The 26415-nt window shown below is 36.0% G+C and overlaps 2 protein-coding genes across 4 annotated transcripts in view; one reads left to right on the plus strand and one right to left on the minus strand.

Annotated features, from left to right (window-relative positions):
- LOC129259999 (neuronal acetylcholine receptor subunit alpha-10-like) lies at positions 1–10330 on the plus strand. The gene is made up of 8 exons (XM_064114344.1): positions 1–277; positions 1326–1474; positions 2698–2742; positions 3371–3480; positions 3957–4298; positions 5299–5492; positions 6328–6518; positions 7525–10330. The coding sequence occupies exons 1-8, from the start codon at positions 229–231 to the stop codon at positions 7879–7881; spliced, it is 1437 nt and encodes a 478-aa protein (XP_063970414.1). The 5' UTR covers positions 1–228; the 3' UTR covers positions 7882–10330.
- Positions 8667–26415, minus strand: part of LOC129260959 (uncharacterized) — a 24855-nt gene continuing 7106 nt past the window's right edge. For 2 of the 3 annotated variants that reach the window (XM_064114343.1, XM_064114342.1), the window contains 5 exons: positions 24543–25928; positions 16335–16640; positions 13636–15188; positions 12642–13147; positions 11399–11637 (listed from right to left, as the gene is read on the minus strand). In XM_064114343.1, the coding sequence (XP_063970413.1) occupies positions 11484–11637; positions 12642–13147; positions 13636–15188; positions 16335–16640; positions 24543–25928 (3905 nt within the window). In that variant the 3' untranslated portion in view covers positions 11399–11483. Of the gene's footprint in view, positions 11023–11398; positions 11638–12641; positions 13148–13635; positions 15189–16334; positions 16641–24542; positions 25929–26415 lie in introns of those variants that run through there. The other variant, XM_054898975.2, reaches the window with a different exon arrangement.

Genomic DNA, 26415 nt, shown 5'->3' on the forward strand with positions numbered 1-26415 from the left:
AGTAATGATCATATCCATGCAGAATTATCCCCTTCGCAACTTTGGCTGCCTAGGTAGGCAGAGAAATCGAAGAATATTGCCCAGGCAGTCAATTTACAAGAGCATTCACTGAACGGAAGGAGAAAATATCATCAGATTTATATAATTCTTTGCATTGAATTGTTTATTTTGTTCCAAAATTGTATGTTGTTGGCCGCCTAAACGTCAAGATTAGTAAAATCCCTGAACATGAGGAGTGTGATATTTTGCGCGGTGTCGTTCTTTTTTTGCGGAGTTGGTAAGTGTATATTTTTTAAATCATTATCGATACAACACTCATCGTCTTTTAGTTCTAAATGGTTCATGAAGTACACTTGTCCAAATATCCCATTTAACGTAAATCAAAGAAAATATTCAGGTCAATGTACTGATATTAATTAGATTGAAAATAACAGTCTCAGTGCCAATATTACATATTCATGCTTTGCTGCCCAGAGTCCGTTTGAGGCATATCAAACTGAATGTTACAATTTTTCGGAGTACTTTCCAACAAGATGGGCATGAATCTTTTGCACTTTCTTCATTTTTCCAAGAATTTTACTCATGAACAAAAATAGTTCTGGGATGGTATCCCTCACTAAAATAGGCGACATCATGGCAATTAAGCTTTAGAAAGCAAATGAATTCCGAGAATGAGGTGATCAGACACTGGTGTGCCCTGGTGTGTTTTGATGACGACTTATCAAGTTCACTATAGAACAAGCATAATATTTATATTCCCTGTATGTTAGCTCTGATTTCATATATATAGGTGGCATATTCATGACAGATCGGCACATCCCCAACAAAAATTATTATTGTCATCTCCATCATTATTATTGTAATTATCAATTCGTCATCATCATTATCAATATCATTCTTATTATCATCTTTATATTACTGTATATAATCACTGATCTTGTCATTATCTACGATGTCCTATTCTATTATATGATTACATGAACCACCACTATACACTTTCTCCTCCTTCCATTTTCTACTTGTTGCTCTCCTCATTTCCCCTATTTTAATAGCTCGAAAAGGAAATCGGGTGGCCGATCGCCCCTCCCCCTTCCTGGCGGCGTTCATATTTATGATGTATGTTGTTTGATACTCAACTTTACAAAAATAATATTTTGGAATCCAGGAAACTACCCCTATATTTCTCTTTTTTATTGGAGGGGTGGGGTAAAGTGTGCCCCTTTGTAAATCCTGGACCACCCCTCCCCCAGGTTCGCATTTCCCTTATTATCAATGTTTTTTAAGCAATGTATGTACATTTTGTTCCTTATTTTATTGAATTTCAGGGGTATCGGGGGAGACCAAAACCACGGATACATTTCGTCTCTTCACGAACCTGTTCGCCAATTACTCTAAAGATATACGACCTGTAGAGAGATCAACCCAGAGCATCAATGTTCTATATGGAATGGCCATCAGACAAATCATTGACATGGTAATCCCTTTCCTTTCACTCACATGGTATATCAGAGGGTAGCTCATGTCGCAGGTTTATGCGATCTTTCTTAAAAGGAGGGTTGACAAGAATAATGTGTGCAGTCAATTGAAAATATCGATCGAATGCACTAGTTGCAATTGACAGATCAGTTTTAAATACATTTTTTTTATCTTTTTCTTTATGTTCCAAGAAGCAGACAAGCAGTCAATTGCAAATTTGTATATTTTTAAAGAAGTTTAAGATTGCTTTCTTAACTAATTTTTTTGTTGAACGGAAATTAATAAGTCTAATCCAAATCTAAATCCAACTAAGTTTTTATACACTCCTCACGTTCTAAGGATATGTGTCATCAACTTACTATCATCATGGGCTATTAACAAATGTAACAGTTCTGCCGACTCGGCCAATCAAACGTCAGCATTTTGATAGCTTATAACATTAGCTTTCACCTTAAGTTTGCGGAATGTTACGTGAAGCGTGGCCAATAACTCAATATTATGTGTCAGACACTGCAATGTCGTAAATGCACATACGTCATTTGGTGTGGTGGTGAAAACTGAATGAATTAAAAGAATCTTAATTGAATTCCATGGACTTTCTAGTTTCAAATTACTGATGTTGTCTTGTGTCTGACGAGTTTGCCCTCAATTATGTATTAGCTAAAAAGTCACCAGTAAATTTTCAATATATTTTTCATTATCGAATCATCATCAGTTGAATTCATCTGACAATGAAACCATGGCCCCCCAGCCCTGCATCTGTGCGCCAGCTGGAGAGGAGTGTAGTCCTTATGACTGGAGTTTAGTATATGTTAGCTTTCTTTTACAACAAAATTATGAATTTTGTATATCTAAGGATAGTCAATAACGTGAACGCAATGCGGGAGTTGATTTTTCTAATGAAAATGGCCTGAAAATGAGCCATTGTCAGGATACTTGACGGTTTTCTTGGTTATTTCCCTTTTATATTCAATATCTTAATTTCGAATTTTCATTTCATTTGTGTGTTTCCACTTATTTTATATCATAAACCTGAATCAAGAATACTAACAAAATTGAAGTGAAATTTGGGGATGATAACACAGGTCATTCCCCCTACCTGAAATATTGGAGGGAAATATTTCCCATCCCCCTCGTGATCGACACCAATAAGCGGAGACCTCATTTAAAAATGAACTGGAATGGCAAGACTTTATTTTCATGATTTTTTTTCTTTTTCAGGATGAACGCAATCAGATTATAACAACAAATGTGTGGTTACGACAGGTAAATAACATTAGTGCGTATCAAATTTCTTATATTTGTGCGTGATTAGTCTGTTTTTTTTTCTTGTCCACCTCCTCAATATTATTTTATCACATTAACACATCTTCTGCTCGTTCTCTCGACTCTATATTCTTTCTGTCATAGATTTTTTTTGTTCTTACCCTGAATATACATTTTCATGTAACAGCTGCTTTCATCCCATTGTTACGGTCGTCGACATATTTACAACAATTTTAGTTTAAAAAATCTTATGGTCGTGTGAAGAAATGTGAACTATTATACTTTCACAATTAATTATTTTGCTGCGATAACTAAGGTGCAATCTTATATTTTCAGTGGGGCAATGATGCATTACATTGACAAAATGAAACAATTGAGAATGACATCATTATAATTTCTTACCTAATGTGGTATATTCCTTTGGGCCAAATGGCATAAGTAGTGTACAATGGAACAACCGTGCTGTTTAAAGATTTTTAAGACACAATTACATTGCATTGATGTATATATGTGTGGATGACGTTAACATATTGTGCAATTTTACAGGAAAACTCCCTTTGTCTCTTGATTTTTGTTAAATGTGAAAAGGAATATATCCTTTTCTTGTATGTATAAATTTGTATAATAGGGCTGGAGTGACGCCAATCTAAAATGGAACCCGGATGATTACGGCGGGATAACAAAGATCACAATCCCTTCTTCAGAAATCTGGAAACCCGACATCATTCTCTACAACAAGTGAGTACTATATTACCCCTAAATAAATTTGGTCAGATTATAATCATTCATGCAGTGGCAGATCAATTAAGGATTTCATAATTGCGGAGGCTCGAGTGCGGGTCCACAAAATTAATCCACATTGCTTAACAAATTGTTGCAGAAGAAAAGATTTCTCGTTGGTATTAGATACGTCATTGTCGCCGCAAAATAATTGACATGTTCTTACCTGCACCGTAATGAGAATTATGATCTAATATAATCTGACTATTGAAAGTAGGCCTAATAATAAAGAGTCTCGTAAAAAATATTTTTTTCAAAATGTTTTCGGTTACCAATTTGGTTAATTAAAAAATAAAAGAATTCATTCAGTTAAAAAAATAGATAGGCGCCTATGTTACGTCGAATCAAAACTAATAAACTAATAATAACATCTAATAAAAATTTCTTCATCAACTCATGATAACATTTCTGTTATTATTATGAAATCATTGCAGTGCGGACAGCTCTTTCAAGGGCGCCATGAAGACAAATGCTGCCGTCTCATTCGATGGCACTGTCACTTGGCTAGCTCCGGCAATCTTCCGGAGTTCCTGTAAGATCAACATCAACTACTTCCCCTTCGACAAGCAGGAGTGTACCCTGCAGTTTGGATCATGGGCCTACACCACTGAGCATCTGAACCTCCTGAACCGCTCGGCCTCGGGAGACACCGGAAGCTTTCTTGTCAATGGTGAATGGAGGCTGGAAGATTTCCCAGTCATCAGGACATTGCCACAGTATGGCTGTTGCAAGTACCCATTCTCCATTCTAGACTTCGTACTAATCATCAGAAGAAGGTACTTGGTATAGAGGTTTGTTTCGTATGTCAGAGCAAGATCATGGATGCCATCCAAACACATTACTAGGTCCATCCCGATCAACAATGAAACAGATCATTATTATATAGGTCTAGGTCTGCACACCACAAATTGATATTTCTTCTTTTCGTTCAAATCATCTGCATTTTCTAATCAATATAGTATAAAGTACCTTGTTTTAATTTAAAAAAATGTAAACCAGGTTGGGATTTAACTATTTTTTAAAGACCGGACATGATATTATTATAAAGGCCAGTGATTTCTTTTAGAGAATCTTTCATATTCTCTTCTGGACAAGTTCATGAATCACGACCGGGAGCGAAACACACCTCTTAATTAGTTAGGTACGTTAGCTATTGTTCCGGGGCCGTTTCATAAAGCCGTTCGTAAGTTAAGAGTTACTTTAAGGACGACTGGTGATCATCTCTTGTGGTAAATGTTATTCACCATTTAATGTTCATTGGTGATTATTTAGCGTGTAAGAAAGGATACCCAGTCGTTCTTAAAGTCACTCTTAACTTACGAAGAGCTTTATGAAACACACACCAGATGTAATTACGCTGTCTATAATAATAGGTTGTATGAATTTTTATGGTGTTGATTCGTTTGTATGGAGAGGATAAAGTTGTCAATAGCAAAATCACATCATGGATCGACATGAAATTACGTCACGGCTGGGATTCGAACCCTCGACCCTCTGTTTCTATGTCCGGAGACTAAATCCACTGGGCAACATCGCCCCATCCATTGGGCCACAACGCCCCATCCACTGTTCCACCACGCACAAAATGAAAATCTATTTATCAAAATGGCTGGATTTTTATACATCAAAAGATACGACGGATTTCTTAAACGAATTCATATTATGTGCTGCCCATTACATTCTAGTCAATTAGTCACTTCTTTATTATTTCAAAGCAATGTTTCAATAAAATTAATGTTAATCTCAGAACATGTTCTATTCCATCTTCCCTTTCAGACCATTGTTCTACGTCATCAACATGCTTGTCCCATGTATCTTGGTATCTGCCCTCACTCTCCTCACCTTCTATCTACCCGCTGATACCGGAGAGAAGTTCACCCTCTGCATCACTATACTTCTCTCACTTACTGTCTTCCTCCTGCTTGCGGCCGAGACCATGCCCCCAACGTCAGAGGTGGTGCCCCTTATTGGTGAGTTATTCACTCTCGTATCTCGAGTCATTGCTTGAATGAAATATTGATTGAATAAATTCATTCCTTCATTTATTCATCTCTTGTCTCATTCATTCATTTAAACTCCAAAAAATGAAATAATCTATTTTGATTTTAAAAGATCCTTTTTCCGAGGGGTTCGAAAAGAATTTATTCACAATAGTCGCTCCTTGTCAAATGAATATAAGCTGTTCCTAATTATCAATGTATTGTTTTTATAAATTATGCTATGATTTATAGTTTGTAGAACTTGATGCATGATGTGCGTTTTATTGGGGGGGGGGGAGGTGACGATAGCATGATTCATAATTGTTGTATTGAATCAATATCATAGTGTTTTATTGCTGGTTTAATGATAAAAACAATTAATGGTAATTCATTGATTTAATTGATGAATACACTCTACGAATATGGGTTTCGATCATGGGCACCTTCAAAGGCACTTTGCATCTTTCTTGGAAGCTTTTCATGAATGGACTTGTTTGACTTTTCATCCGAAAGTTCCAGTTTCATCCGACAATTACCATAGCAACACAGTGCTTCTCAGCCAATCAAACACAAGGAATGTCAGGCAGCATGAAACATCTTCATCGTTCCAGCTTAGCACTTTTCAGACCAGAAATGTTGTGCTTAATTAACGTCTGAAATATGGTCCCAGTCTGGTAAATGAAAGCTACTGTTTTTGTTCATCGATTGATTAAGTTAAATTTGATCAATTGGCCATTTGATTAACGGTTATCGGATGTTGATTTATCGGTTGAGTGATCACTTTTGTTTTGATTTTTTTTTCTGATTACCCTTTATCATTCATCAGCCCAGTACTACATCACCACAATGGTTTTGGTGTCCGGTTCTACAGTGTTAACAGCCATCGTTCTCTATATCCACCACCGTGGCACGTACGTGGGTAGAGCGCCCTCTTGGTTTCGACGATTCACGCTCGATTACCTGGCTAAATTTATGTGCATAAAAGAGTGTAATATCACAGATGATGTCACAGACAAGGTACAACTTATTGTGGTTTTTATATGTGCTGGTCTTTTAACATGAAACAATTTATTTCAAAAAGATTCATAAGCCAATCAGATTTGTAGTTGCTTCCGTCATTGGTCAACACATCGACGATCAACCAATGAAAATGGACGCTTGCTATTGAAACTCTGTAGACTCTGGATGTCACAGAAGAAGTAAAACTATATTTAGAACAAGATATGAACGCACTAGATTGTTATTACCCCCAATATAAAGGAACAGTGGAAGGAAATTTGTGCAAACGTCATCAATGAAATAAATCCCTCCTTTGGAAATCATCTTCTCAATATTATCCTCATTCAGCCAACTACTTTCCTTTAATATCTTTTATTACTGTTTTTGCCGCCTCCCCAACAAAAGTGTAAACGTGTTACATAGTGGGGAGGGACGCTTTTAGGTTCATTCTTTATTTGAGGAAATATGTCAATGTTTCTTCTCAAACTCCTCATCACAGATTTGTATTAACTTTTATGAATACCTTGTTTGCATTCGGAACATTGTGCTCAAAGTCCACAACTTGTTTGCTTTCAGCATTATTGACTAAGATTTGTTATACAGAACAAAGCTATATCTGAAATCTCTTGAAAAGTAGCCCCTGGAAAATATTAAAATCGTTGGAAAATAATTTGGCGACAATACTTTTACCAAGACAGTAAAGCTACAGCCGGTGGCGGCACCGGGGGGGGGGGGGCAAAAGAACATTATGGGGGCGGAAGTGCATTTACTATACATTTTTTCTCACTCATCAAAATTTCGGGGGAGGGCAATTGCCCCCCCCCCCCCCGCCCCACTATTTCCGACACTGGCTACAACACTGACATTCAGCATAGTGCTTTGTGAATAAAGTACAAAGTACTCGGGGTACTATAGTATTCGTTTTTATCTTATAATGCAAAAGACCAATTTTCATTAGCCCTCCAGCCCTAATCATTATTTTTAGGCCAAACTCCTTCATAATATTTATCTCACACACTTTCAGATACCCCAAATCAACTTTGAGAATGCTTCAGGAAGCAGCGGCTCATCCACTGGGGTAGTTGAGGCTGGCCGTCATAGCAACGAGATGCCTCTCGAACTCGATGTAGCCAACCTACCGACGTCACAGTCCAGCACGTGCGTCCAGCTTGATCGCCGGGGTCGTATACGCTTCATCATGTCCCAAATCGCATCCTATCTCAGGAAAGTCATGGAGACGACTGAAGACGGACTTGTCGATGACGAGATCAAGGGTGAATGGATGAGGATCGCCTTCGTGATCGATCGCTTCTTCATGTGGCTGTTCGGACTCAGCACCGCCGTGGCTACGTGCGGAGTTTTACTTCAGGTTAAGGAATAATTTCCTCCATCCCCTTCTCTCTCATGTCACCCGCCCCCACTCTCTCATACACTCCCTTACTTCTCTTTTTATTCTTCCCTCACTCTGTCTCTCTTACAGAGTAGCAATGTAATTTGAAGAAATCGAACTCTTGTCTTTCGACATGTTAAGCAATGCACAATTTTTAATGAAAATTAAGTCTGTAAGGTCACATGTAAATTTGATATTACAAGATTAAACATGTGTTAAATGTAAATTGATTTGAAAAGATAAGATTAAAATTGATTAATGATCATTTAGTAATTGTCTTATCAAGTTTCAAATTAAAGCATTTATTGTTATTCAAAAGTACAGAATGTACAAGTGTTCGAAGGCGTCGGCTGGTTGAGCATGTTGAGCATGGGAAGGTGGAACTAAAGTGGTATGGGGTGCACATCTTGGGGAGGTGGAACTAAAGTTTGGAAAATCAAATGTTAAAAGTAGAAGAACATGAAGAAGGGGTACAAATTATGTTTTGCTTGCCAATGTCCGAACTCCTCTGCCTCAGCGGGAGGGTGCACGTGCGACCCTAGCCTACGCCCTTGTTAAATTAAAATATCTTTGAAACTAAATGAGTTAAAAAAAATAATTAATTCATTAGAATTAATCAATTATTAATATATTTATTAATATGAATTCCACGTTCAAAAGAACAAGTAAGAGCTGCCTAACATACCCTCTCCCATGTCCTCACACACCATTGTTCTCATTCACATACGAACAAAGCAGAAAAGACTAACAGATAATAGTCGACCTCTGGGTGGGTATAGAATGTATAAAGTTAACTTTTTATTGGAATGGTCTACACATTTCTGTCCAATTCGTGTTAATGATTAATACATATGCAACTGTCTACATGTTCATTACTACGATTTTGAAGTTAATATCCACCTTTGCATGGGGTGTAAAAAAGGGTCAACTCAATTCAGCTAAATTACATTTAAATTATAAATGGCAGTCATGAACTGCAAATAAATAAAGTGCTTTTTAAAGTAAATCCGCGGATAAGAGTATAGATTTCAAGGGAAAATTTCACTAAATTTGAAGCATTATTGTTCTCATTCCATGCCTGTTGGAAATTATATCGGTATGGCCAAATCATGAAGCCAATAAAATAGTATTAAATTCATGATAATATGTACAAAGACTTATCACATTTTGTTATAAATAGCATGTACATATATGATATCATGTATAGATGGATAATTCTACATGTCTTATTGTGTAAATTGATATACGTATGAATTTAATTTTTTTATTGGAAATGAGAAAAATAAAAACTTAACTGAACTGAGTGTAAAAGCTTTGTCGCGAAGCTGTCTCCTCATTATAAGGTTCAATTTAATATTGTACATTCATTATCTGATAACTTTTCTTTTGTATTTCGTTTGATAACCGACTGGACTATGGTCAAAATCTTTGGTATTTCACTAAATGTGCCTTCATTTTTTTAAATCTAAATGATTTGTTATTTGAGGCAAATGAGATTGTGATTAGACTACTTTTTGTATTGTGTCGATTAGGATTATGGTGCAAGAAGACTTCAACGAAACTAGTGCACATTTTTGAGGGGCGGAAAGGAATTTCATAACAACCAAACGAACATGTTCTGATGATATTACCAGAAAAGGCCAATATACCACATCAGGGTCATGAATCATTGATTACCAATGGTGTAACATGATGTTGTCTTTTCAAATGTATACGTAATAAACAAATGAATATTTTACGCTACCCTTTATAACATTTGTCACAACATTTGCCAAGATATGTGTAGATATTTACAATATGCATCCGAAAATTCCCTTTTTAGAAACAAAAACAAAATTTACAACACATTTCTGATTATTTATAAAAGGGCGATGCGAGTCAAGACTAAACGAATGCGCGTAATGTGGTTCGAGATCCACTGTGAGTTATGTATACAGTTCGTCGGATTTCAGTTCCCCTAGAACATGTAGAACGTAATTGTCGTAAGAAAAAAAAAATACTGTATCGGAAGAATTATTCGTTTTAACTTTTATAGACTACCCGATCAATTAGAACCAGGTTGTACAATTTGTTTTTACTGTGTAATTGAGTAACTCGGATTGGCGATGAAATGAAGGTGTTGATTTCTTATTGTATATTTTTACAAAAACTTTGAATGTATAATTCACATTTTGCAATATTTTGAGGAATGATGTTTCTACTGAAATTCAAAAATTTCAGTCTTTTTTCTACCTTCCCTGTAATTGAATTACTGCAGCATTCGTTCACTGAGTTTTTATTTGTATATAATTGGTAATAAATTATGTTCTACACGTACATTAAATAAATTTTAAGTCAATCCCCTTCGTACTAATTTTGTATAATATCCCTTACACTGTATCTTTCTTGGTTGTGTGACTATACTTCTATCTAAATAGAATAAAAAGGATAAGCGTGGTCAGCTTTGCATGCAACCTTTGGTGTCAATTGGATGTTCTGTCGAACAAACATTAGTGTAACAATGAAAGGGTTATTAAAAAAACATTTTGTGAAGTGATGCAATTTTTCCAATATCTTGAGTTTTTTACAAAATTGTAACATCCATCATGTTTTTATAAAGTACACTCAACAATTTCAATATTGGATGGTTAAAAATAAACCGTATTACGTTGAAAATTCAGGAATGTGAATTGGAATTTAGCTGTAATCAAGTCCTATTTCTAAATGGTAATTTTATAAATATCATGAACTAGTATTACGGTTTTAGATTGATAACAATACATCAAGTGCACATAAACTTTGATTGGGCGTAAAATAGTGTTAGCTATATAGATGTTAGTTGTTAAAGTAAATTGCCAATACATCATATTAAGATTTAAAAAGTTCTAGGTTCTAAGAAATGAAAAAGTAATAAGAAAGCAATCACGGTAATGGATGAAAATTCATAAACATTTAATTTCTTTTTACTAACTCCACCCAAATGCAAAGCAATACGAATTGATCCGAATCGTATCCGAGAATGAACATGATGAATATGACGAAATCTTCAGCCTCCTTATGTGACCGCACTTCTCTAAGGTACAGGTCTGTACGATGTCTTTGAGATAGCTACGGAAGAGGATGAATTCTGTAGATCTTGCTTCTTTGGTAAGCCTGAAAGGATTGATTTATAAGTACGTATTGTATTTCTGGAATAAAAATGGCTTTAGATTTACAACCAAAAAGGAGTAATGTTGCAAGACGTGAAATATTAACCTAAGCCAATGAGTCTGTCCGTCTACACATTTTGTAAATCTTCAATTCGTTAATCAATGCATCCAATATTTGATTTATTAACTCATTCATTTATAACCAATTCATAATCAATTCACTTATTTAACTCATTTATTACTGAATTCCTGAAGACTACTAAAAGGGATCTTCTACGGAGCGTTTCATGAAAGGAGTTGTCTGACGTTTTATTCGACAAGTCCCGTTTTATCCGACAGTTACCATAGTAACAGGGGTTCTCAGCTAATCAAACTCAAAGGCTCCCTTGGTTCCTCTTAACTGCTCTCCATTTCTGTTATTCCTTTACCAAATACATTAGATCGTTTATGCAGTCATTTATTCTTTCAAACATTCATACATTCTTTTGCATGATATTTAAAAAGACAATAAATTGTACATACATGACGTAATGTCACCTTAATCTCGCCATCAGCTGAAGCAATGTCTCGAAGACAATTTTCAAAGTCTCCGTCTTCTGTGGTTCCACAGTACTCAATTCTATACCGAGAAGAAAATTTCATCATGGATCACCGTCAGCAAGGCAAGTGTGAGATAGATAACTTTAGTCTGTTTTATCATGTTTTTGTAAGTTTTAAACAATAGCATCAATAACATTCTTTTCAGATTTGAAAGAAAAAACACTCGATTTAATACTTACAGCAGTCTCATGTTGCTGACTTATGAGTCAAATCGTGTCCTTCACCGTGGAATTAATTTAAATTATGATAATACATTACAAATTAACAATATATCTCAATAATGTTACGGAGGGGGAGGGGCAAAGAAACATCAATCACATAATCGAAATAAAATGAGGAAAACATTTATCGTTATCCTCGACATTTTTCGTAATAAATGTAACGCGAAAAACTTGCGCCGTGCCGTGACATTTTTTCAAGTGTTGCGCTACTTTTGACACCATTTTTTTTTACATCCCTGGGTACGCGGTTCCAAAATTATGCACCATTTCGTAAGTGCACCTCAGACGCAAACTTACTTTTTAAAAACATGAATTCGTGTGTATATATTCAATGAAAATTGTGTTGTTAGCCAAAATTCATAAATGTATCAACATTTCTAGTTTTACTGATTAAACTCAATAAATGGTCAAAATAAAATCGGGCAATATGTTACTCATACATCACAATACAGGCATTTTATGGTCAATATATGCGAACGTTGGTGTCTTTTCACATTAATATTGTACATAATACAGGAAGGGGCATATGATATTCGTTTTAAATTTCAATCATGAAAATAGAGCATTAACCATAAGAGACTTTAGACTTGTTATTTCAAATATCATAATGCGTGCAGTTTTGTTATTTCTCCGGGCAAATAGACTCATTGGTGGCGATCTTGGATTGTGTCAATTTGCGGGAAACTCTCAATGTTACACGAATGGCATCATTCAGATTTAGAATCACCACCCTCGAATTGAAAAGAAAAAAATCATCATACTAAAAACAAAGTATAGTTAAATTCTAGAACACCGAACTTACCCAATATCCCTCAGACTTTTCATTCGTCTCATTCTTGTAATAGATATCCGCAGATTCTTCCAATCAAAATTGACGTTGAACAACTGCAGCTTTTCCAAAAGTGGCGCTTCTAACATTAGGCAGTCGATAAGCTCCTTGGCACATAACGACGACAATTTCCCTCGACATCCAGACACCAGAAGACTGCGAAGCTGACGATTGCACTTTTTGAGTCCTTTCATGAATGATTGAAGGACCTGTTGAAGAGTGTCAAAGTTTGGACAACTCTCCAACCTGAGAGTTTGCACGTTTGGAACTGCTGCGATGAGTGAGGAATATTCCTGAGAATTGTCGAGGTGTCCAATAAAGATACCCCTGACTGCAGGAAGCTGGAGTAATGGAGGATTTTTTAGACTGCACTCCCACACCTTCATCTCTTCCAGATTGTCACAAGATTGTAGACCATGTAAAATGATTCGTGTAAGATTGGACGGCAGATTGCAATACATGAGATCTGCTGACGTGATCTAAATGATAAAAACCATAGAATATCACGGTATTTTCAATATAGGCCTACACGTGCCGTATCAAGGGAAATGAAACCTGGTAAGTGGAACCTGCATGCCTTTTTATGTCTATCATTGACTTGAAAAATCACCCTCCCAACATTTGGAGATGGCACGGCTGCCTTGTGTCTTCTTTGTTTCATATATCTTTTATTTTCTCCTTTTTTTTTGCTTTGACCTTGCGTTTGCCCTCTGAATGGCACCCCTGAACGGCACCCCTTAACGTGCCCCTTACACAACTCTATAACTAAGAAAATCGATCAACGATTTTAATAGATAATCAGATACAAATACTATTAGCAATACTACATAATACTACATAATTATGCAAAACAAATTTTCAATCTATGTTTATCAACGTTTGTATACGATTTCTTACTTTTGCACATATTTTTATTAAATGAAATGAATATCAATTATTCATAACAGTCTAGCGGATGAATGATTACCTGTTTTCTAACAGTTGGCGGTAGTCTTGTCAGGCCTATTACTGCACTAGGAGATAATGACTGCAGACATATTTTGCCGTTGTCAAAGAGAGTTGGAAAGTTAGACGTTGAATTCGAAATATCCCCTCTGGCTTCACAAATACAATCAAGAAGGAGCCTGTGCTTGATTTCTTTGCTCATTACTCTCTCTTCAATTTGTAAAATGTGCTGAATAGAGGATATCAGAATATCGTCACCTGAGCCTGCGAGGAAGCGAAGGATATTGCCATACATGAGGGGTGTTCTACTTCTACATACAGCTTTTAGGAAGTAGTCAAGGTCATCTTCAGAACTAGCCAAGAATTTGCTTCCACAATACTCTTGTGCCATTTTGTGGAAGAACTCGATGTATGTCCTAGAGGCTTTCCCGTTCGTAATATTCCTGGCTGGATTTGTCTGCTTTGACAACAGACCAAGTGTGATACCAATGCCCTCGCTTTCTTCTATCCCTTCAAGATCCGCACCTTCGAAGACCACTTTCTGTGCTTCCTTCAAGAGTCCAGACATTGCTAACTTTCCAAGACCCTGAAGGAGACCTTGAATGTCACATTCAAACGTATCATCCTTGGCTTTTGAATGTGTTAGTAGAAATTGAATGATGGTATCAAACAACCCTGTCAAAGAAGAGATCTGAGTAAGAAGACCTTCTTCCCAGAGATGACAGATCATCATACAGAAGAGTGGAGTGTTCATGATGGTTTGACTAAATGCGTTCTCCAGCAGGAATCCTGTTAATCTGCGAAACTCTTCCGGTTTTGACTTCAACATGAAATATTTCTTGATAAAGGACTGCACCTGGGATTGTGTGAATCCGTTGATCTCCATCTTCGTGTAGATTCTGGCCAGTCCTGGAATTGCAAACTCATTTTCAAGATATGGCCGACTGGTGACAATAATTCGACAGGACCTGTAAATTCTGTTTCCAATCGCCTGTGTGATACTGCTCGTTGGGTTCCTCAAAGACAACTTTCCCTTGTACTCATCATATCCATCTAATGCCATTGCACAATCCTCTTCATGTCTTCCAATGAAATCTTCTAGTGATTCTGGGGTCACTCCATGGATGTTCCCAATGGTTTCGGAGAGGATAGCTTCACCAAGTGACATGCCTTCGTCAGCCGCCCTCAGCTTTAGAGCAAAGAAGAGAGGAATATCGTTGAGTGGAGAGTTCTCTTCCTGATACGCCCAGTCATATGCCATCTTTGCCACGGCGCAGGTCTTGCCCATTCCGGCTGCTGCAATTAAGAGGACCCTGTTTGGAAGACGTCCATTGACTTTCACCCGGAACACATCATTGATAGACCCAGGAAGAATCTCTTTCATTGCCCCACCCGTCACCTTGTTTACGAAGTAGACGATAATATTGGTAAAGAGGTTCTTCAAATCAGCAAAATCTTCCGGGTCCCAAGGTTTTCTCTGAATCTGACATGTTACCATCGTGTAATAGTCAATCATATGTTTCCGTAGGAAGGCTATTGCCGTAGTTTTTGCGCTCAGGGTGTCCAAAGAAGGCTCTGTTAAACGGTCAGAAAGTAATTTGATGGATAATTGCTTCAGCAATTGTTTTTTTTTTTTATATCAGGTACATCGTTACATTGCTATAAAGTGACTCATGTGTGGACTTTAACATAACAGTTTGGGAGATTCTTTCCCTCACAATAGTACGTAAACAATATGTCACCTGTCATATTTAACACTCGATCTGCAGCGCTAAGCTGACGTTAAGATTAAAGTTTATCTTTAGTTTTTGTAAATACCATCAAAAGTGCATGTAAATTTTCCAATTCATTAGTAGATTATATTAATACATGTGCCCCAAAATGGTTATGAAGTAGGGATGTAAACTAAAAATGTGTTTTCTTGGATACCGATTTTACATCACACTGCAAAAACTCTGGTGTTGATTTAACACCAGCCCGGAATCTATATATGTCCACACCAGAGAAGTCTTAAACAATACCAGATTCGTTTTGGTCTAACACCAGATAGGTGTTTATAAAACACCAATTAGTATTAAAACAGCATCGGTTTGATTACAAACTCGTGTTGTATCAATATTTCTCTGGTGTGGTGGACATATATAGATTCCGGGCTGGTGTTAAATCAACACCGGAGTTTTTTGCAGTGCAAAATTTAATTCTATCGGGTGTCCAATCAACAAAAGATCTGCGTATTGTTTAAATAAAAACCCGTCTCATGTGGGAATAGGATGAAAATTTAAGGATATATTCTTTGTCAATTACTAAATCTGTCAACTAAGTGCTGAAATTGCTATTTTAAAAAGATTTTTAAAAAAAAATGAGAGGGCACAAAATGCCATATTCAAACTTTAACAGACGAAAAACGCCAAATTTAAATTCTAACGGTCGAAAATACTTTCAATTCCTGTTACGCTTTGTACTATTGAAACATGGAGCTATTTCTAGCTCCATGATTGAAATGTTAGATGATGTCTTATTTACATGACCCATGCTATGCCAAAGCATTAAACTATGTGAAAAGCACCTACATTATATATCCATTCCATGTCAATCACCTGATCAATTTTTCAAAACATTCTTTAATACGATAGTCTCCCACACAATGGGGCCAAGATATTTGAATAATTTTGAGTTGTATACCTTTTTCTCTAAATAAATATTTTATTGACAAGAATTTACCTTCGGGTTGCAAGATGTCTGGAAAATACTTCTCAGCTAGGAACACTAAACCCGATTGGCGTAACGCTTTCTTAAGTCTAATGGGTATCTCCGAAGGGATCACTCTTTGGCGCCATTCATAAAGCATGTCGGTATTTCCTTTACACGTAACTGTCCCTTCTGTCATGTTTGATGCAGAAAACCTATCCAAGTCAACCTTCCTAAAGCCGAGCTCTCCACCAAATACATGCAGTTGGGCATCGTTTTCGATGTCTCTCGCCAGATTTCTCAACGTACTCCCGTGTTCATCAAAGTTTTCCTTGCTTGCTATGTAAATGACAGAAAAGCGGAATAGAAGAACTATTTACTCAGTTTGATGTTTTATTGTCCATCAAACTTTTCCAATGCCAGGGTTTCAAAACAAAAGCGCCACCAAAACACCCTGACTCACATTCATATATATATATATATATATATATATAAATAAACTCCTCAAAAAAAGTTTGGAAATATGTGTTTGGCCATTAATTTCTCCCAACTCCCAATTTTACACAATGCATATTTTACATCATTCAAAAGATCATTTAATTCTCTTTAAAATGATACCATGCTTGTTATGATCATGCCATCAGGAAAAGAGCAGGATTCAAAAGTTTTGGATGAGGTCTGAATTGAAAAGCTGCAAAACGAGCAAAAAAGGTTCGGAAATCTGAGTTTGACCATTATTTTCTCCTAAGTCCCAATTTTACACAATGCATATTTAATATCATTCAAAAGATCATTTAATTCTCTTTAAAAGGATACCATGCTTGTTATGATCATGCCATCACGAAAAGAGCAGGATTCAAAAGTGTTGGATGAGGTCTGAATTGAAAAGCTGCAAAACGCGCAGAAATAGTCATGATGGGTCAATACAGAACATGATTCTTTTGTCTGTGTCAATTGATAGAGATGAAAATCCATTCAAATAAATCCCCTGCTTCTGTAGTGATGGTACTGTGAGATAATATGGTTTGAAATACCCATGCATGTTTGTTTGTTATGTTTTTGCTCGTGCCGAGGTGTGTTTGATTCCATGTTAATGTTGATGTTAAGGTGCATGAAAACAATTAAAAGAAACCGCTGAGAAACTCACTCATCACCACTGAAAAAAGAACAGTGACTTTCAATATTGTGTCATTTTGCAACTTTTGAATTTTGACCTTACCCCACATTTCAAGGCACTGCACCTCCATGTGAACGATAATCATATCATATAGGGTATCATTTTAAAGAAAATTAAATGATCCATTCATTGATATTAATTACACATTGATATTTACTAAAAACTGATGAGGAATTATCGATCAAAGTATTAAAAAAAACCGTTGAGAAACTCACTCATCACCACTGAAAAAAGAACAGTGACTTTTAATATTGTGTCATTTTGCAACTTTTGAATTTTGACCTTGCCCCACATTTCAAGGCACTGCACCTCCATGTGAATCATTATCATATCATGTAGGGTATCATTTTAAGGAGAATTAAATGCTCTATTTATTTGCTATTTACTAAAACCGAGTAGGGATTATCGATCAAAGTCAGATTTCCAAACTTTTTTTGAGGAGTTTATATATATATATATATATATATATATTATACAGTAAGGATGGAAGTTACTTCAGGGGCCCGTTGCAGAAAGAGTTGCGATCAAACGCAACTCAAAAATGTTTGCGCAACTTGATTTTCAGCCGATGATCAATCGTCAGGCCAGTGATGAGGATGCAAAGAGAGATCACTTAAAAAATAATTCACATAAAAGAAACAGTTAATGCTTTGATACTAAGGCATTGAAGGTATCGATAACCAGTTGTCGATCGATAATTACAGATTATTAAAGATTTAATTTTTTATTATTACATTATTTACAGATCGATATATAACAAATTCAAAATCATGTTGAGATCGAATAAAGCTACGATAAGATCGGTTAATTAAGCAGTACTACAAAACAAACGTACGATAGATCGATTAATCAATTACAAAAGAACAAAGAAAAATCATCTTGGTATTTCATGTGCAGGCCCTAAAGACGAAGGAACTACCTTTTGGGGCCTTCATCACCTCAAAAGTCCATAAAGATAACTTCGACAACAAGCCCACATGCTGACTACTTAACCCTACAAAAACTGAAATTGGGACTGACAGTAAACGCAGAGTAATCAAAGAATTCAACGCCAAAACAGATGTTAACCAGTGGAAAAAACACCTCATCAGTCATCTACGGGGTTTCCAGCATGCCAGACAAACGTCGCTGCACCTTACTTTAGTTTGACATTGCAGCAAACTTGTACCCAGTCAGACTGCAGGTCCCAAGAAAGTGGCTTCTTTCTATGAGGCGCCGAATGTACCAATATTATATAGAACAATTATTTGTTATATAATCATTATTTATTAAATGATAACTATTATTTATATATAATTTACATTTTATTTGTAAATAACTACTATTATATAAAATATCATTTCTAATTATTTATATATAATTCCAAGTAATACTTCATTATTTGTAAATAATAATAGTTCGACATTCCATTATTTATAAATAATGATTATTTATTTTTCATTATTTATAAATAATGATTATTTGTTTTTCATTATTTATAAATAATGATTATTTGTTTTTCATTATTTACAAATAATGATTATTTGTTTTTCATTATTTATAAATAATGATTATTTGTTTTTCATTATTTATAAATGATTATTTGTTTTTCATTATTTACAAATAATGATTATTTGTTTTTCATTATTTATAAATAATGATTATTTGTTTTTCATTATTTATAAATAATTTGTTGAGTTTTCCATTATTTATAAATAATGATTATTTGTTAAATAATGAAAACGTCTACTTCATTATTTATAAATAATTTGTTGAGTTTTCCATTATGTATAAATAATGATTATTTGTTAAATAATGAAAACGTCTACTTCATTATTTATAAATAATTTTTTCGAGTGCACCATTATTCTCATTATTTATAAATAATCATTATTTAATGTTCGAGTTTTCCATTATTTATAAATAAAGATTATTTGTTAAATAATGAAATATCTACTTCATTATTTATAAACAATTTTTACAGTTTGCCATTATATACAAATAATCATTATTTATATACAAATAACCATTATTTATTAAATAATGCCATTATTTATTAAATAATGCCATTATTTATTAAATAATGGAAAACTCGCTATAACATGCAAATGTGGGACCGCCCATGATATGAATATTCATGATGCGATTTCCTTTTTCGTGATTTTTCTTCACAAATTTTTGTCCATTTCCTCTTCATAATGACATTTCTTGAAGCAATTTTCTAGGGATATGGTCTGATTGTAATATTCTTCATTTTCTATATAACTGCGTCTTCGTAGAAATATCAAAAAGTGTAATTTTATTCGATTTTTCCTACAGTTCACAATCCCCATAGGCGCGCGTGTACGGTAGGGACAACCGGTGAATCGACGGAGTGCTCTTCATCGAAATACTACGTTGGTTGGTCCCCGGAAGTGGCGGGCGGAATTTAGCCCGAATCCTCGATGGAAGTCGATCAAGTGCATATGAGCTGAGAGAGTGAAATATCAGTGTACTTGTACTGGCCCTTCTACTTTTTATAAATATTTCTTGTTGCTTTTTTTGTTAAGTTAATTTTTCCTGGTGTAGAGATAAGTTTCAGTTCTAATAATGCACTTCAAATACATTTTGGAGTGTCTGTTTGAGGCGTTTGGGGCGATTTCACCCTGGCCCCAAAATGCTCGCAACGACAATACGGGGGCATGATGACCCCTAATTTTTTAAAAACTTATTTTTCTATTGAAAATTATCACAAAATTCACCAAAAGTGTGCACGAAAGCCTTCGTATTTCACTTTTAAAACTCCAAAAAGTGCCCAAATGACAAGCTTGGTCGCTTCGCTGTGTCGCTTTCAACTTGAGAAAGTTTACGCGTCTGCTTCCCCCCCCCCCCTCCTCCGAAAGAAATTCTGTATACGGCCATGCTCTAATTAGAGCCTGGCACATTGATTTATGTATACTTCATTTTCATTATTTTTATCTCATTATCATCATGGCCTTACGCATAATTTTTTCCGGGGGGGGGGGGGTGGGGGGAGCGGGACGCGCGTAAACTTTCTCATAAAAATCTTGAAAAAGCGAAGCGACCAAGCTTGTCATTTGAGCTTGGTCGCGTCGCTGTCTCGCTTTCAAGATTTTTTTGAGAAAGTTTACGCGCGTCATGCTCCGGCCCCGGCCCCCCCGGAAAAAATTATGCGTAAGGCCATGTTGATAATGAGATAAAAATAATGAAAATGAAAGTATACATAAATCAATGTGCCAGGCTCTTTAGAGCATGGCCGTATACAGAATTTCTTTCGGAGGAGGGGGGGGGGGAAGCAGACGCGTAAACTTTCTCAAGTTGAAAGCGACACAGCGAAGCGACCAAGCTTGTCATTTGGGCACTTTTTGGAGTTTTAAAAGTGAAATACGAAGGCTTTCGTGCACACTTTTGGTGAATTTTGTGATAATTTTCAATAGAAAAATAAGTTTTTAAAAAATTAGGGGTCATCATGCCCCCGTATTGTCGTTGCGAGCATTTTGGGGCCAGGGTGAAATCGCCCCAAACGCCTCAAACAGACACTCCAAAATGTATTTGAAGTGCATTATTAGAACTGAAACTTATCTCTACACCAGGAAAAATTAACTTAACAAAAAAAGCAACAAGAAATATTTATAAAAAGTAGAAGGGCCAGTACAAGTACACTGATATTTCACTCTCTCAGCTCATATGCACTTGATCGACTTCCATCGAGGATTCGGGCTAAATTCCGCCCGCCACTTCCGGGGACCAACCAACGTAGTATTTCGATGAAGAGCACTCCGTCGATTCACCGGTTGTCCCTACCGTACACGCGCGCCTATGGGGATTGTGAACTGTAGGAAAAATCGAATAAAATTACACTTTTTTATATTTCTACGAAGACGCAGTTATATAGAAAATGAAGAATATTACAATCAGACCATATCCCTAGAAAATTGCTTCAAGAAATGTCATTATGAAGAGGAAATGGACAAAAATTTGTGAAGAAAAATCACGAAAAAGGAAATCGCATCATGAATATTCATATCATGGGCGGTCCCACATTTGCATGTTATAGCGAGTTTTCCATTATTTAATAAATAATGGCATTATTTAATAAATAATGGCATTATTTAATAAATAATGGTTATTTGTATATAAATAATGATTATTTGTATATAATGGCAAACTGTAAAAATTGTTTATAAATAATGAAGTAGATATTTCATTATTTAACAAATAATCTTTATTTATAAATAATGGAAAACTCGAACATTAAATAATGATTATTTATAAATAATGAGAATAATGGTGCACTCGAAAAAATTATTTATAAATAATGAAGTAGACGTTTTCATTATTTAACAAATAATCATTATTTATACATAATGGAAAACTCAACAAATTATTTATAAATAATGAAGTAGACGTTTTCATTATTTAACAAATAATCATTATTTATAAATAATGGAAAACTCAACAAATTATTTATAAATAATGAAAAACAAATAATCATTATTTATAAATAATGAAAAACAAATAATCATTATTTGTAAATAATGAAAAACAAATAATCATTATTTATAAATAATGAAAAACAAATAATCATTATTTATAAATAATGAAAAACAAATAATCATTATTTGTAAATAATGAAAAACAAATAATCATTATTTATAAATAATGAAAAACAAATAATCATTATTTATAAATAATGAAAAATAAATAATCATTATTTATAAATAATGGAATGTCGAACTATTATTATTTACAAATAATGAAGTATTACTTGGAATTATATATAAATAATTAGAAATGATATTTTATATAATAGTAGTTATTTACAAATAAAATGTAAATTATATATAAATAATAGTTATTATTTAATAAATAATGATTATATAACAAATAATTGTTCGATATAATATTGGTACATTCGGCGCCTCATATCTTTCATCCAAGTGATATTCATGACTTGAGATGTTTTGCATATTTAATGAGCTTGATGCGGACCAAAACACCTCTTTTCATTCGGTCATTGCTGCTCAAATTGTGCATCGAATTTCATGAATTTGGTACCATTGTAAAGAAGAAGAATCATTCTTTCAGGTCATGTGTTTGGATTTATTCAAAGATTTTGTAATATAGGTTAAAATTTTGATCTAAAATATGCTACAAAATAAATATTTTCACCTGACAAAAGCTGCTATTTTCACACTTTATTTTTGTTTGAGCCCAAATGATTTTTATATCATGATAAAGCTGAATATGTATGCTTTGAAATGATATAGGTTTCAAAATAAGAATTGGTTTAATCGGGTCAAGATCACACTTTTCATTTGCCATTGACATAAAGCAGCTTGAAAACAAGAATACTGCACTCTGATTGGTCAAAGAGACCGCACACTGGCAAATTCCAACGGTTCCAGTGCCTGGGTTCGTGGGAAGGTCACACTTCCCATGTGGTAATCTCCTCAAATACCCCGCGCCTGTTGTTCTGTGAATCTTATCAAGCCAATCAGAACTCTGGATTTCATGCAAGTACAACATTTCAGAAATCTCGTCTTGTACCTTGGTGGGAAAAGTGTGATCTTGACCCGATTAAAAGGTGCTGCATATCAAGAGTGGCATTGTGAGAAAGTACAGAAGTTCAGCTTTATGTTGATATAAATATCATTGAGGCTCAAAATAAAAAGTTTTGCACAATTTGCAAAAGAAAACAGAGGAAGAAAATTCTGTTTTGAGGCACATTTTCAGGCCAGAAATTTACTTATTTAACAAAATATTGTATACAAAATAAATGACCAATATGAAAGAGTAACTTTTACTCTATCTGATGGTGCAATCATATTTCATTTAACTTGAGGTTAAAACAGGTAAATTCTTAGAGAAAGAAAATCTCACGAATCACGAGATTTTGCAAGGAGGAGGATTCAGCCACGAGATGATTTGGATGAATCTGGCCTTTTTGCTCATTAGCATAGGGACCTGCGGTCTGACTGTACCCTTTCATTACGCCACGCCTCTTGAACGTTATGAATTTGCCCAGACTTACACACCTATCACTCAAGAAGGAAATTGGTCGCGCGGAGCATGGCAGAAAAATCCGATGACAACCTTTTCGACATCCGTATGGGTAGCTTCGCTGACGCTGACCTTTGCAAACTCGTCGGTACCTACATCCTCAACAATCTGCCAGAGAACTTCATGTCCGGTATATTTGGTGTATTCAGAGATGACGGACTCGCCCTCTTCCGCAACACTTCACCCACAAGCCTAAAGAAAAATAAGCAAGGATCTGCGCAAGACGTTCATAGACGAATTCCAGCTTTCCATCACCGCCCAAGCCAACCTGAAAGTTGAACACTTTCTTGATACCACATTGTCTCTCATTGATTTATATTTCAGGCCATACAAAAAACCCTGATGACTCTAGCTCCAATCACCCTCCACCCGTCATCAAATATCTTCCAAATGTCATTAACAAACGCATCTGCGATCTCTCCGACTCGAAAGCCACATTCGAATCAGCCTTCACAGTATACGAAGAAGCCCTCACTGGTAGGGGTCACACACCTACCTCCAAATTTAACGAAGCATCCCCCCCCCCTCTACAAACGTAGACGACAAAGAAACATAATCTACATCAACCCATCCTTCAGTAAAAACGTCACTACAAATACCGGCAAGACCTTCCTTCTCCTACTAAACAAGCATTTTCACAAGCAATCACCCATCCGGAAGATCTTCAACAGGAACACCGCAAAACTACTCGCGCATGCCGAACATGGGCATCTCCGCAATAACAAGAAAATCCTCACATCCACCCCTGAAACACCTGCCACAGAAAGTAATTGCCAACGTAAACCTGAGTGCCCCCTCAACGGTCAATGCTGTCCACATCAATCATCCACAAAGCAATAGTAACCACGAGGTAAAACCATCAAGAATACATCGGACTGACAGAAGGTATAAATTCAAGACTAGATTCAACATCAATGTTCATAAAATAAGTCATTAAAACACACGGGTCCTGTAGATAGGAACATTTCTGATGCTGCATATGTATATAATATATGTATATTATAACATTGTTGTTTACTCACAATTTTCTGTCATCTCTTGAACGTCTGAAAAGTACTGATCTGCTATCATGACCAGTCCTGCTCGAACCAGAGCTCCTTTGAAAGAAGGGCGTTGATCCCGAAGTCTCATCGCCTGACGCCAATCGAACAGCATTGTACGGCTTCCTTGGCTCGTTTTTCGTCCCAGTACCTGGTTTGTAGCCAGATATCGGTTGATGTCGGCTCTCGAAAACATTAGAGCGGCACCAAGAGCTTCGATCTGGGCGTCCGATTCGATGTCCTCAGCAACGTTAAAGACCTCGTCATCAGATAGTGGTTTGTATGTATCAAGAACAAAGTCAATACCATTTTCAGAAAATGATTTTTTCACCTTTTGTTCCGTCGTCAAGTGGTTTGACTCCAACTCATTTCCACTAGTACTATTCTTCACAGAGGTTTCTGGATCCGACCATAGATTCCTAACATCTTGACATGGGTTTGAGAATAGTGAATATCGCTCTGTTGCTGGACTTCCTGGCATGTCTTCTTCCACCTGTTTACTCGAATCTTTGCTGAATAGCTCATTCGACTCTGAGCAAGGCGGGCAAGGGGAGAAGTCAATGTATATTGATTCTCTACTAGGTCTCTTTTTGCCTGGTCCCTTATCAGATTCCGAACTTATTGCTTCAGGTGACTTGATTGATTCTCTCATTTCAAAATGTTTCATTAACGGAATCAATTCATTTTCCTTTCCATAGGCAGGGTTCATCACAGACGATCCTGAATCCACAGTAACGCTTACAATTTCTCGACATGGCGATGGGGATAGCGATGCAGCACCTCCTTCCATATCCTGTTTTAGTTTTCTATCAGATTCTTTGCATAAGGGTTCGCTGGACTCTGAGCAAGGCATGCAAGGAGAAACGTCAATATATATTTGTTCTCTACTCGGTCTCTTGTTGCTTGGTCCCTTTTCAGATGCCGAGCTTACTGTTTTAGATGACTTGATTGATTCTTTCATCGGCATGATCGTAGATAAAGGATTCGGACCATTTTCTTTTTCCTCTGCATGGTTATTAACAAAGGCTCCTGAACCCGGAGTAATGTTTTCACCTTCTTGGTGTGCACTCGAGGATAGCGAAGGTGCCTCTTCTACAGTACTTTCCTGCATTTCTTGCTTTATATCTTGGTTTGAATCCATGCTTGATACTCTGTTATGGTTATATCTCTCTCTACTGTGTTCGTTATTAGAAGCAGAGACCACTGTTAGAGCTGAGAGTTCACTGTTCACTTGACTGATCCAATCAAACCTAGCTTCGTCGTCACCATTGAATGGTTTCTTCACACCATTGTTGATGCTCCCTGTCACATTGCCGATACCCTCACCAAGGCAGACATACAGATCTTGATTAGTTCCTTGAATTACATCTAGGAATCACAAAATGATGGCTATGTTACTTGTCAACGGATTTGTGGGGGGGGGGGTGGTTACAGGGTGGAGAATTCATGGTAAAATCTGGCTGGTCTGGTCGCAAATTGCACAGGTATTATAGATCCAACATTTCCCTCTTTTTCAGATTTCTCAGGCCCTTAATTATTTCAGTTTTGAACCCGACGTGAAAAAGGAGGCATTATTCATCTAAAAGTCGGTACAATAGGGGAATCATTTGGGGTTACCATTCACGCTAACGTTTCGTACTTTCATATTCTTTCATCCTCATGAAATAATAGAAAAAAAGCTTTGAAGTACAGTTTTTTTTGTGTATTTCCTCAATACAAGTGTTACAATACTATAACGCTCTGAAAAGACAGCAAAGTAACGTTGTTAGCGCAAACAATTCGCTAACATTGTGCCTTGTTACAACCGGTAATGTGGTAGTGACGCCTGATGCCAAAACAACGCGTTATTTACTTC

This window comes from Lytechinus pictus, unplaced genomic scaffold, assembly GCF_037042905.1.
Source record: "Lytechinus pictus isolate F3 Inbred unplaced genomic scaffold, Lp3.0 scaffold_19, whole genome shotgun sequence".
Classification (NCBI taxonomy): domain Eukaryota; kingdom Metazoa; phylum Echinodermata; class Echinoidea; order Temnopleuroida; family Toxopneustidae; genus Lytechinus; species Lytechinus pictus.